At 38.5% G+C, this 14,422-nt stretch overlaps 1 protein-coding gene across 1 annotated transcript in view; it reads left to right on the forward strand.

Annotated features, from left to right (window-relative positions):
* Window positions 1-1,383: 1,383 nt before the first annotated feature.
* The window catches only part of Atr (ATR serine/threonine kinase), a 97,474-nt gene continuing 84,435 nt past the window's right edge, over window positions 1,384-14,422 (forward strand). Inside the window, 7 exon segments of the mRNA XM_051140721.1 lie at window positions 1,384-1,532; window positions 6,764-6,855; window positions 8,259-8,408; window positions 10,277-11,040; window positions 11,042-11,155; window positions 11,927-12,105; window positions 12,864-13,055. Coding sequence (XP_050996678.1) covers window positions 1,474-1,532; window positions 6,764-6,855; window positions 8,259-8,408; window positions 10,277-11,040; window positions 11,042-11,155; window positions 11,927-12,105; window positions 12,864-13,055 — 1,550 coding nt within the window. The 5' untranslated portion in view covers window positions 1,384-1,473.

Genomic DNA, 14,422 nt, shown 5'->3' on the forward strand with positions numbered 1-14,422 from the left:
GCCCTGCTGGCACAAGGCATGCACATGGGGCACATACAATATGCTCAAAACACTCATACATATAAAAATACATTTTTATTTTAAATTACTTTTGGGATTAGACTGACAGAGCTCTGCTGTTTGGGGTCCTGCATTTCAGAATTACAGTGCTACCCAAGTGTGCAATATACACTGTCTTTATTTTTTTATTTTTTTATTTCTGAGACAGGGTCCCCCTGCCCTCAAGCCCATTATGGAGCTGAGGAAGGCCTTGAACTCTTGATCCTTCTGCCTCTACAGTCAAAGTAAGGGGAGTGTAGGAATGCACAACTATGCCTGGCTTTATAATTTTCTAAAAAGATTTATTTATTATGTATACAGTGTTCTACCTACATGTGCACCGACATGCCATGAGATCACATTATAGATGGTTGTGGGCCACCATGTGGTTGCTGGGAATTGAACTCAGGACCTCTAGAAGAGCAGTCAGTGCTCTCAACCTCTGAGCCATCTCTTCAGTACCCGCTTAATCAATTTTTTTTTAAAGAATGTAGTTTGCACAGTATTGCAGGTCAAACCTGGAGCCTCGGGAGCTAGGCTAGTGGTCATCCATTGGGATGCACCCACAGTTCTAATTGTAATCTTTCCCAGTATAATTAAAAATAGCTAGCATTTCTTACTTTTTAGTTGATAAACTATTTTTCATATATGATTGTTTTAATTAGGTTTCTATTACTGACAGAACACCACAACGAAGAGTGACTTGGGGAGGAAAGGGTTAACTTCAGTTGACAGCCCCACCTCTACTGGCACTGAAGGAAGTGCTGTGAAGAAAAGTAAAACAAGATGAAGAAGGGGAAAGAATGTGTTTATATTGCTAGTCTACGTAAGATCCGTGTCATTTCAGCCAGGATACCTAAAAGGAAAGAGTTCACGGTGCAGCAGATTGAAATCCTGCAGTCAGGCGCGCATCTGACTGCCATTCCACCACTTTTTAATTTTAATTTTGGAGGCTGCATCAGTAATTATCCTTGTGTCCCAAACGACAAACGTAGGCATCCTGCGTAGCCTTAGCTAGTTAAATAAGTAATTCTAACATAATGAAATATATATAACTTTGTTGGGTCTTCAAGTTCCTCCCCAACTCGGGCCCTGAGGTTCTGCTTGGCTGAGCAACCAGGTTTGAGCATCTCGAAAGCAAAATAAATAAACGAATGAATAAACAAACAACAAACAAACAAACAACCCCGGAGGGCTACGCACCCCCGCGGGAGGAAAAGTGGGCGGGCACGTCCGCTGTCGGCCCCGCCCCTTCGCTCCGGGATTTCCCCGGAGGTCCTGACAAAAAACGGAAACAAGCGCCTGCAGGTCGCTGCGAGAGCAGGAGTTTTGGACCGAGCGGGCCCCTGTAGGCGCTCCGCCTTCTCTTCAGAGGACGCCCGTGGAGAAGCCCGGCACCGGCGGCGGCTGTTTTGAGAGTCGCTCGGTGTCACCATGGGTGACCACGGGCTGGAGTTGGCGTCCATGATCCCCGCTTTGCGGGAGTTGGGCAGGTAGGGCCGCGCGTCGTCGCCAGCCTCGAGACGCGGGGTCTCCTCGGCCCCGCGCCGCGGCCTGTGGGCTCCTCTCTCCCTCACAGTGGCGGTTGGCGGGAGCGCGGTCAGGACCCTCGCGGGGGCTTGCCGGCGCGAGCTTCTGTCTGCTCTGCCTCTAGAAGGGTCTCTGTGGTTATTTTGCCGCGCTCATTTGCTTCTCGAAAACCCTTCCCTGGGTTCTGGCCCTTCTAATCGTTGTTGGGCGAATTGATTGGCTTAGGTTTTGCTTCAGAGGCGCGTTCCCCGCTTCTCGAGGGAGCGAGAGAGAAATCAGTTGCTGACAGGGCCGTCGCTTCTTCTGGAAGGGAGGCCGCGCGTCATCGGCCAGCTGCAGCTGGGATCCTCTGCGAGTTGCTCGGCCCATCGCTTTAGTCAGAAGGGACAGGGACAGGGACAGGGCACAGGTCCTCAGTCTAACCAGCACAGCGTTACCCCAAACTAAAAGATGAGCTGCTTTCCCATTTGCGCGTCTCCTTTCACCCCAGAACGTGGGTAGCACAGGCAGGGGGAACCTCGAGGCTAGCCTGGACTAAATTGTGAGACCTTGCCTTAAATAAACAGTGGGGGGGGGTGTGAAGAAACACACATGCCGTGTTTCTGTCAACCCCAAAAATCAAATGGGAACCATGTTCCAATCTGAAGAGTTAGTGCGCACCACGCCCCTTCAGTTATCAATAGAAATGGCTTCTTTATCTTTTTCTTTTCTTTTTAAAATTTTTTAATCTATGTGCTTTGGTGTGAAAGTGTCAGAACTTGGAGTTACAGACAGTTGTGAGCTGCCATGTGGGTGCTGAGAATTGAACCCGGGTCCTTTGGAAGAGCAGGCAGTGCTCTTAACCACTGAGCCATCTCTCCAGCCCTCCCCCCCCTTTATCTTTTTCTTTAAGTAATTTACTCAGGTTACATCTCAATTGTATCCCCTCACTTGTATCTTCCCATTCCCTCCCCCCTCCCTCTTTCATCCTATTCCCCTCCCCTAGGTCTGTGACAGAAGGGGACCTCCTCCCCAATCAGGTCTCATCCTGGTAGCCTGCTTACCTGTCCTCTGAGTGCCGCCAGGCCTCCCCACCAAAGGGCAGTGGTCAAATATGGGGCACCAGAGTACCTGTCAGAGTCAGTCCCCACTCTCCACAGAACTGTGGAGAATGCCCTGTCCATTGAGTAGATCTGAATAGCCATGCACCATAGCTGGGTCCATTTCCCTCTGCTGGCCATACTAAAAAACAAACAAAAACCTAAGTTAAAAGACCACTTGTTCTCTAACTCCACCATCACCTTGTGTGATTTTTTTTTTTCCGTTTTGTATAAATATGGCAAGTAGACTTTGTAAGGGCAAAAATAATTAAAAATTTAAATTTAGTAATTTCTGTCTTTCTAAAAGTATATGAGTAAAAATGATTGGGGGAAACTGATAATACAAGTTTTATGCCATCATCACTGAAATTCTGTCTCAGAAAAGCTGGAAGGCAAGGACCAACACCCAAGGTTGTCCCCTGACCTTAATACATGCACCATGGCACAAGCACCTGTACTCATATGGCCATATACACATGTATATCATACACACATACAGACTTTTAAAATAATTAAAATTTTAAGAGCTTAACAGCTGTTAATATATAACTCAAAAACAATCTAAAAAGAAACACAATTTGGTGAAAAAATGGGTAAGAAAATTGGGGAGACATAAATCAAAACCACAAGGAAACTAGTGTAATGACTTAGGAGGTCAAGGCAAGAGCCTCGTTGAGTTTAAGGGCAGCTTGGGCTACCAAGGACTTAAAAGGCCTATATAATGACACCTGTCTCGATCCCCCTCAAAAAAAAAAAAAAAAAAAAAAGGACTATTGTATATCTAAAGAAAAAAAAAAAAGGTAAGGATACCGGGAAATTGGAGCCTGTGGTACATTGTTAGTGCAGATGTAAAATAATATGACTTAACCACTGTGGAAAGTGGAATGATAGTACTACAAAAAGGGGGTGGGATAAATAATTACCCTATAACCAAGCAATTATTTTGTTTGCTTGTTTGTTTGGTTTTTGTTGTTGTTGTTGTTTTGAGACAGGGTTCCTCTATGTAGCCTTGGCTGTCATGGACTCCCTTTGTAGACCAGGCTGGCCTTGAACTCACAGAGATCTGCCTGCTTCTGCCTCCCCAAGTGTGGGATTACAGATGTGTGCCATCACACCCTGCTAATTCTTTTTAATATATACTTCAAAGAATTTAAAGCATTTATTTTTACCGTGTTGTTCATCATAGCATTGTTATTCACAATATCTAAATGGTGGAAGCAAATGTTTACCAACAGATAAGTAGACATAACCCTCCCATATGTGACATAAACATAAAGACTATTTAGTATGAAAAGGAAAGAAATTCTAACGTGTTACAATTAAACCAGTGGTTCTCAACCTGTGGATTCAGACCACCTTGGCAAAGCCATATCTCTAAGTATATGTGTTATGATTCATAACAGTAGCAAAATTACAATTATGAAGTAGCAATGAAAATACTTTTATAGTTGGGAGTCATCACAGTATGAGGAACTGCATTAAATTAGGGTTGCAGCATTAGGAAGTTTGAGAATCACTGCTTTAAGAAATAAGTCACAGGCTGGAGAGACAACTCAGTGGTTAAGAGCACTGTCTGCTCTTCCAAAGGACCCAGGTTCAATTTCCAGCACTCACACGGCAGCTAACAACTGTCTGTAACTCCAGTTCCAGGGGATCTGACACCTTCACACCAATGCACATAAAATAAAATTAAATAAATTTTTTAAAAAAGAAAGAAGTCACAAACGGGTAAGTATGATATGCCACTAAGATAAGAAACCTACAGCAGTCAAGTTGACAGAGATAAAATATTGGAATGAATATTGCCAGGGGATAGAAGGGGAAATGGTAAGTTATTGCTGATTAGGTGTAGTGTTGCAGTTTGGGAAGCAAACAGACTCTATTAAATTTTCATTTTCTATTTTGTGGTGATTTTATATAAGCCACAGTACCCAAGCTGAGTCTACTCATAATTTTAGGGAACAATTCTATTGAATTGTTTTTCTCCTTTTTCCCCTCAATACTGATTTAACCCAGGACCTCCCACGTGGTAGGCAAATGCTTTGCCACTTTTTATTTCTCTTTAATATTTTTTCTTGATTAGCTCTAAGAGAATGTGTGTGTGTGTGTATTATATTTTTTATTTTTAGTTACCTTTTTATTTTGAAATTTTCAAATGTAGCAAAAGAAGAAAAATTATATATTGATTTCCTCCTTTATAGCTTTCTTCTTCTCAGCACATACTATTCTGCAGTAAATCCCAGACATTCCATCCATGTCAGTAATTACCAGTAAAGGATAGAGACTTCTTTTTAAAATTTATTTATTTTGTATATATGTGTTTTGGTTGCATGTATGTATGTGTATCATATGTGTGCCTGGTGCCCTCAGAGGACAGAAGAGGGTTTTGGACCCCCTAGAACTGGATTTAAGGGTGGTTGTGAGTAATAGTGTTGGATCCTCTGCAAGGGCAGCTAATGCTTTCAATACTGAACTGTGTGCTCAGTACTGTGAGTATCTAAGATAACTCATGGTTCCACTGGTGCTTGAATCCAGGACTTTATAACATGATGCAGATATGAAAACTGCTGCATTATGGAAATATGTTTTAAAATATAATCATGGTACCATTATCAATTCAAGAATATAAATGTCAGGCTGGGCGTGATGGTGCATGCCTTATTAAAAGCAGATCTCTCTGAGTTCGAGGCCAGCCTGGACTACAAAGCAAGTCCAGGACAGCCAAGGCTACACACACACACACACACACACACACACACACACACACACACACCTGTCTCAACAAGCCAAAACAGCAACAACAACAACAAAAAGGCATACTAATGTCATTTGGGGAGGTCCAGATTAAGATCACAAATTGTAATTATTTGATGTGGCTCTTAAGTTTTTGTTGTTGTTGTTTTGGTTTTTCAAAACAGGGTTTCTCTGTGTAGCTTTGGCTGTCCTAAAACTTGGAGGTCTACCTGCCTCTGCCTTCCTGAGTGCTGGGATTACAAGAGTGCACCACTGTGCCCAGCTTTAAGTCTTAATTATAGATTTTACTTTCTTTTCTACTCAGAGAGAGTCAGAGACAGAGACTGACTCTCTGATATGTAGTGTTCGCTGTCCTGGAACTCAGACCCACCTCCTGTGCTTCCAGAGTGCTGGATTAAAGATGTGTCCCGTTATGCACATTTTCAGAATTAGTGCCTCTGTCCTTCCTCCCTTTTTGTTTTTTTGTTTTTTTGTTTTTTTGACACAGGATTTCACTGTGTGGCTGCCCTAGAAATCGCTCTGCATACCAGGCTGGTTTTGAACTCAGAGATCTGCTTGTCTTTCCCTTCCAAGTGCTGAGATTAAAGGCATGTGCCACTAATGATTTAAAAAATTTCTAGTAACCACATTTTAAAAAGCAAGAAGGAAAGAAGTAAAATTAAGTTAGTAATACATTTTATAGGTTGTGTATTAATTTATTATATTCAAATATTATGTTTATGTGTAACTGGTATAAGATGATTAATGCAATGTTAATTTTTTTGTACAAGTATTAGTAATCTAATAAGTGCCTTTAATGCATCTTAATTTGGAATAACCTCATTTCAAGTATTAAATAATCACATGTGGCTAATGGCTACCATTTTGAGCTACATATTTCTAAAATCTGCAGATTAGATTCCTATGCTGGCACTTAAGCTCCCCCACCCCAAATTAGTGATGTCTTTAGAGTTTCACTTTTAAGTACTAGAATACTGTCTATGGTAACATTTAAACTAATCACATTTGATAAATTCAACTTTAGAGAATTTTCCTACAAATTAAAACGTAGGTCCTTTAAAGATTAAAAGCTTTTGCCTAGTTTAATTTGTGAGACAGAATCTCTCTTAGTAGCTTATACTGACCTAGAATTGCTGACCTTCTGCCTCAGCTTCCAGTTTCAGATATGAGCCAACACGCCTCTCACACATCACAGTGCATATAGAGGTCAGAGGGTAGCTCATGGGAGTTGGTTCTCTCCTTCCACTGTGTCAGTCCTGGCAGTGGAACTCAGGGCAGGCTTGGTAGGGTGTGCTTTTACCTGCTAACCCATCTTGCTAGCTCCCATCGTGCCTCCTAACATGCTTTTCTTTGTGTTCTAGTGCTACTCCAGAGGAATATAATACCGTTGTACAGAAACCAAGACAAATTCTCTGCCAATTCATTGACCGAATACTTACAGATGTAAATGTTGGTAAGAGGGAATTCTTTCTTATGTATGCCACACACATACAAAAATAATATTAGATGAACGTCAGTGGTTTTTCATTTAATATTATGCTACCACTTTCTCCTCTAGGCAGTTTTACTTACAGAGTTAAGTATTTGTTAGATACTAATTTCAAGCAAGTTGTTACTCAGTATTACTTGTTACTTAAAACATGATGTAATTTAGACCTTAAAACCAAGTTTGTGTTTCTGTTAATAACCATGATTTTCTACTGGCTTCCTAAAGTTCTTTGATGTGTTAGCTATAAGAATTTTTTTTTTTTTTTTTTTTTTTTTTTTTTTTGGAGACAGGGTTTCTGTGTATGGCCTTGGCCTCTTGGTCTCACTTTGTAGACCAGGCTGGCCTCAAACTCACAGAGATCCGCCTGCTTCTTCCCAGCTATAAGAAATTTGATCACGTCCAATCATAGGACTTTATAAGCAACTTGCCAGTGGTAGACACACAGCAAATGCCAAAAACAAAACCTGCCATAGCAAAGGGTTAAAATAGAGTAAAATTTAGTACAACATATTTTATGATTTATCATAACCATTAAACTTTGTTCTTTTTAATCCACAAAGTTACAGGTTACTAAAAAGATTGCTGAGGACTGTTAACACTTGCAAAATGCGGTTTCATATGATACCTGTTTTGACCACATGCTTCTTCCTTCTGCCACTTTCTCTTTTAGGAATTCCTTCACAGTATTTTTCTAGAATTGTTTCCTTTTATCTTGAGTTACCATGTCACACTATTTTTTTTTTTTTAATCCTTCACTAGATTATCAGATTTTTTTTTTTGTTTGCTTTTGTTTGTTTGTTTTTCTTCAGATTTTAGCATGGTACCTGGCATCTTATAGGCCTATAGTACAAATGCTTACAGAATGGAATGTATTATAGATGAATGTACATGGTTATGAGACACTTAAAGTTAGGTGGCAGGCTGGAGAGATGACTCAGACATTGAGTTTGCTGCCCAAGCATAAGAAGCTGACTTTAAATTCCCAGCACAATCTTAAAAAGCCAGCTGCAGCAGTGTATACCTGTAATCTCATAACAGATCTGTGGAGCTTCCTTGTCCAACTATACTAGCTAAATTGGTGAAGTCTAGGTTCAGTGAGAGAGCTTGTCTCAAAAATAAGGTAGAGAATGCTTGAGGCAGACACCCAATATTGACCTCTGACTTACACACACACATACACACGTACACACTTAATACCACACACATACAAAAATAATATTAGATAAGATCATACTATTTCATCACATATCAATTTAGCATGAGTACTTTGCTGCAAAAAAGTTTTGATTACCAAAATCTAGTTTCTTAGCAAAATCTCTTTTGTTTAGTTTGTTGTGAGTTTTTAAAAAGAATCTTTTACCTCTCAGTTGCTCTAGAACTTGTAAAGAAAACTGACGGTCAGCCGACCTCTGTGATGTTACTTGATTTCATCCAGCACATCATGAAGTCTTCTCCACTTATGTTTGTAAATGTGAATGGAAGCCAGGGACTAAACGAGGCCAAAGACAGTTGTGTTGGTGAGTGCTGTTATTTTAATCTCAACCAGTTTTATGAGATCTCTTTTCTGCTTTTTTGAATATCACACATGCATGATTACATACTCCCAAAAGTTGCATTTGCTATATAGTGAGGGGAAAGGTGGTAGCAGTTTTGTTTTCTTTTTGAGGCAGAGTCTCTGTACCTCTGGCTGGCCTAGAACACATTTTGTAGACCATGCTGGCCTGGAGCTCAGATCTTCCTGCTGCCTGAGTGCTGGGATTAAAGACATGTGCCACCACACCCAGCTTTTTACTGGAACATCCTCTCTACTTACTACAAAGCTTGTTTAGGCATTCTATTCAAAAATACTTACTTAACGCAGGGTGTCTGTAATCCCAGTGCTCAAAGATACAGGTTGAGTTGGAAGCCATCCTGGTCTACAGAGCAAGTTCCATGTGAGCCAGGCTACACAGAGAAACACTTTCTTGAAAAACAAAAACCAAACCAAACAAACAAACAAAAACTTACACTATTGTCTTTCATGAAATTTTTGCTTTTTTTTTTTTTTTTTTTGAGACAGGGTCTCTCTGTGTAGCCTTGACTATCCTGGACTCCCTTTCTAGACCAGGCTGGCCTCGAACTCACAGGGATCTGCCTGCTTCTGCCTCCCAAGTGCTGGGATTAAGGTTGTGCATTACCACACCCAGCGAAAAAGTTGCTTTCTTATGTTAAATCTTTTTTTCTAGGCTTTTACCTTATTGCTACTACTCCACTGTTTTTTTTTTTGTTTTGTTTTGTTTTTTCCTGTTTCTGTCTTAAAGGGATGCAAAACAAACCTTTTCCTATATAATGAAATATTTTTAAATGTATTGATAGTATTGCAATATCTGCTTTGATAATACATCCTTTAAAGAGTGTTTTTTGACTTCTAGCCATCTAGAACTAGCATTGTTCCTGCTGCTTTATATGTTCTGATTACTGATGTTCTGTATTTCTTCTGCCATAAGTTCTTAAATTATACAGTATCATGTCTCAGTCTTAAGTATACTTTCTAAAGTATGGACTGTAACCCACAGTGGTTATGAAATAACTTTAAAGCTAGTAACATTTAAAACAAGATAAGCTAGGCATGGTGGTGCACACCTTTAATCCTGGCACTTGGGAGGCAGAGGCAGGCAGATTTCTGAGTTTAATGCAAGCCCTGTCTGCATGGTGAATTCCAGGACCACCAGGGCTATGTAGAGACTCTGTGTCAAACAGATGTAGAGAGACTGTCTCAAATGGATGAATGAATGACATGTGCATATGGTTAGGGGATTGAATATAGTGCCTTATATGTAGTAGATAAGCAATGTAGCACTAACCCACACCTCCAACTCTGCATTTAGTAACTACTCATTGAAGGAAACTGGGTGTTGTACCTTGCCCATCTGATCCGTAGCACTTAAGAGGTGAATGCAAAAGGATCGTTGGGAATTTAATGTCATCCTTGACCACATAGCAAGTTCAAGACCAGCTTGGGTGACATGAAATATTGTTTCAAAAATGAAAAATATGATTTTTGTTGAAGGAGTAATAGTAGCTACTATTGTATTTATTATGCTTTCGGAACTATCCTGACTATTTCACATACATTATCTTACTTGATTATTACAATAGCCAGAAACAGAGATAGCATTATATAGGTTCAGAGATGTGAAGTTGACATAACTAGTAGATGGTAAGCTAGAACCATTTTTAACTCCAAAACTGATATTCTGAAATATAGCCTTTCTATCATGTAGGAAATGTAGACTGTTCTCTTGGTAAAATGTATACTTTAAAAATCAATCATCAAGCATTTAGCAAATTCACACTTATGATATGCTTGCTTATTTAATATATTTTCTGTTTGTTTGTTTCAAAGAATTCAGTCATTGGATCATTACAAGACTTTTACGGATTGCAGCAACTCCATCCTGCCACATGTTACACAAAAAAATATGTGAAGTTATCTGCTCATTGTTATTTCTTTTTAAAAGCAAGAATCCTGCAATTTTTGGGGTACTCACAAGGGAATTACTCTATCTTTTTGAAGACCTAATTTCCCTCCACAAAAGAAATGCAGTGGGTGATGTTATGGAATGGCCAGTGGCTGTTTCTCGATTTTTAAGCCGATTGGATGAACACATGGGATGTTTACAGCCAGCTCCTCTGCACTTCATGAACATGCAAAACGTAGAGTTTATTGAAGTCACTTTATTAATGGTTCTTATTCATATTGTTCCAATTGTGTTTTTTAGACGACAAGAATTGTTACTGTGGCAGATAGGCTGTGCCTTGCTAGAGCACGGTAGTCCCAAAATCAGATCTTTAGCAATTACCCTTTTAACTCAACTCTTTGAGCTTGGAGGATTACCAGCACAGCCCGCCAACACTTTTTTCAGCTTATTTTTGGAATTGCTACAACACCTTATAGGAATGGATGCTGACCAATTGAAATTGTACGAAGAGCCATTCTCAAAGCTGGTCAAGACGCTGTTCCCTTTTGAAGCAGAGGCTTATAGAAATATTGAGCCTTTCTACTTAAACGTGCTGCTGGAAAAACTCTGCGTCATGTTTGAAGATGGAGTGCTTATGCGGCTCAAGTCTGATTTGCTCAAAGCAACTTTGTGTCATTTACTGCATTATTTTCCTTACATTTGTGCCAGCTGGGTATGAGTCAGCTTTACAGGTCAGGAAGGTGTATGTGACAAAAATCTGTAGAGCTCTTGTAGATGTTCTTGGAGTTCAGACACATATTGGGGTAAGTAATTATTATTCAGAAGACTGCACATTAAGTGTTTTGTTCATTTAAGGGTGTGCAAATGTATAGGATGTAGTAACAAGAGAAGAGAGCATCTCGCATAATAATGGCATGTCAAGGGCGTGATGATTTTTATAGCTTAGCTTCATTCCCAGACTTCCATTCCAGAAAAATTTGTTCATTAGGAAAGTAAACTGCCAAAAAATTAGATTGTTCTAAAGTAGAATTTATAAAATATGTATTTTTAGCAACATCAATTGTAAGGGGGCTAGTTATCTTATTTGGAGAAAACTTAATCATCAGTATTTTTATCTGTAAATGATTTTACTTTAGAATGCGTGATTAGTGATGTTAGATTATACAATTTTTCCTGTTTGGACTGTGGGGAAAAACAGGCAATAAAATACTCAGATGTGTAGTAACTTGATTCAGTATTTTAAACATTGAACATTTTAGCTTATTTTAGCCTGTATATCTTGTTGGATTTATAGTATGAAAAAGTTAATAATTCCCTTATAAAATTTTTGGATAGCATTTTGGGAAAGAGAAGGGGAAAATTATAGTGCGTATTTGTTGTAAACCTTTTTAAAGCAATAAAGCCATCCTTAATAGATAGAATGTGAAATAATATTGATTGATATGCATATTTGGCTTGCTTATAAGACTCAGAAATAGTTTAGCTTTCTAGAAAACATGTCACTAACACCTTTTATAAATAATATAAACATATCTCCTAAGAGGTGATATTTGAAATTATTTTTGTTTTCTCAGTACTTGTTGGGACCATTTTATGCAGCTTTGAAAATGGAAAGTATGGAAATTATTGAGAGAATTCAATACCAAACTCAACAGGAACATCTCAGTGGTAATAATGATGGGGTGTCACCAAAGAGACGTAGACTCAGCTCCTCTCTCAGCTCTTCCAAAAGGCCATCCAGACAGTCTGAAGAGTATGACCTCATCTGATTTTATTTTAGACAGTTCATTTATATTTTATTTATCTTAAAAAATAAATGTTTGCTAACTTCTGATTTAAGAATACAAAGAATACAATAGGAATGTTTAAAATATTTTGCTAATCATTATAATTTTCTCTACTATGACACTATATATAAGTAAAGTTACTTTAAATATTTTTGCATGCCTATTTAATTTGGCTTTTGAATATTTGAAAAGTGTCAACCTGTGTGTCTATATATTTCAAATTTTAACAAATACACTATTTTTGTATGTAGCCAAAGAATTGCCATAGCTCAGCCAAACTGAACATTGTTTTAAATCTGTTCTAATGTAGATAAAAGTTGGTAATACATTCCAGTTTTTGTTTATTTTTGTTTTATTTTATTATTACAATTACTGGTGTGTGTGCCTGTCTGTCTGTCTGGTCTACATGTGTGTATGTATCACAACAATTGTGTAGAGGTCAGTGGGAGTGGGTTCCTTTCTCCCATCCCGTGAGTTCCCAGGGATCAAACTCCTGTTCTCAGAATTGGTAGCAAGTGCCTTTATCTGCTGAGCCATCTTGCTGGCTCTTTTATTTTAAACATAGGTGTTTACTTATAAATTTTGTGCAGGAGTTTAAGCCTAAGGCATTATATATATTAAGTAAGCAGTCTATTCCTAAGCTGTACCCCCACCCCATATTTTGTTTGAAATGCATTTGTACTATACATTTAATACTTTCTATTGTGATTATAATTATTTATAGAATTAATCATGTGGATATGGACAAAAAAAGCATATTGTGGAATGTACTGAAACAGAAAGCTGAATCCCTTCAGGTTTCCTTTGAGTGTGGTACTCTAAAGAGTTCTGTTGTGGAGATGTTAGAAGGAATCACTGTTGTATTACAGCTGACTGCTCTCTGCACTGTTCACTGTTCTCATCAAGACATGGATGGGTAAAAAAAAATTCAAAGATTTAATTTTTTTATTCTGTGTGTATGATGTGTATGGGTGCATGAAAACCATGGAATGTCTGTGGAGCTCAGAGGACAACTTTGTGGAGTCAGTTCTCTCCTGCCTTTACATGAGTTCCAGGCATGAAAGTCAGGTCATCAGGCTTTCAGGACAAGTGCTCTACCCACTGAATCATCTCATTGGCCATAAACAACTTTTTTTGTTCTCTGACTTTAATGAATTTGTATTTACCATTTTAGTAAGTCTGATTACTCACTCTATTTCTGTGACCTTAGGACACAAACTTTGTAGTGAAGTAGGTAAGACATTTTTTATTGAATGCCTGCAAAAGGCTAAGTACTGCACTACATGTTGCTTCTTACTCGTTATGTCAATCCTAGAGGTAAATGAGAAGTTAAAGTGCAGAAAAAGTAGAATCTTTCTCTTGGGCCTAAATAACTTTCCCCAAAGACACAAGAGATGAAGATAGCAGAACATTACGTATGTACAATTAAGAAACTCATGGCTTTGACTATATTTCTTGAAATAGAACAGAGATTTATAATTCAGAAGAAGCATATTTTCTGTTCAGTATCTTTAATATACATTTCTATCAAAAGAAATAAGTATGAGCTTTTGAAGACTAACTCTTACTGCCATAATTTAGGACAGCTTGTGATCATTCTGTACTTTCTGACTGATTTGTATTGACTAGCCAATACGGAGTTATAAAAGAAGAGATTTTTTGGAAAATATATTCATTCAGTTGCCTCTAAATTTAAAATTGGAGATAAATTGAAGAAATGTATTATCAGATTTACATCATTTTTATAAGGACCATTTGCCACATCAGTTAATAATTAAATAAGCATATCTTCTATCATTATTTAAGCCTGGTAATTAATTAAACCAACATTCAAAGATCCTAGACCAGCCCCATAACATAAGAGTGATTTAAGAGGCTGAGACAGGATGATCACCTCTATCTAGGACAGCCTAGGCTACAAATTAGACTTGGTATATCTGTCTTCCCCCATCTCCCACCCCCATACCAGATACCACAAACAACAATAGAAAAAAACTGACTTAAACCAACATAAAGAGAATACACTTAAGTATAAGGTTAGTTTGTATATTGAGTTTAAATTGGCTTAAGGCTGCAGATTAGTTCTGTATTTAATTTTCCTTTGGATTTACTAAAATATTACATTGGACTATAATAGAATTCTTATTTTGAAATTTTTTATATTTTATTAATTTATTCATATTACATCTCAATTGTTATCGCATCCCTTGTATTCCTCCCTCCCTCCCGCTTTCCCCCTCCTCCCCTCACTATGACTGTGACTGAGGGGGACCTCCTCACCCT

This window comes from Acomys russatus, chromosome 32 (assembly GCF_903995435.1).
Source record: "Acomys russatus chromosome 32, mAcoRus1.1, whole genome shotgun sequence".
In the NCBI taxonomy this organism is placed as follows: domain Eukaryota; kingdom Metazoa; phylum Chordata; class Mammalia; order Rodentia; family Muridae; genus Acomys; species Acomys russatus.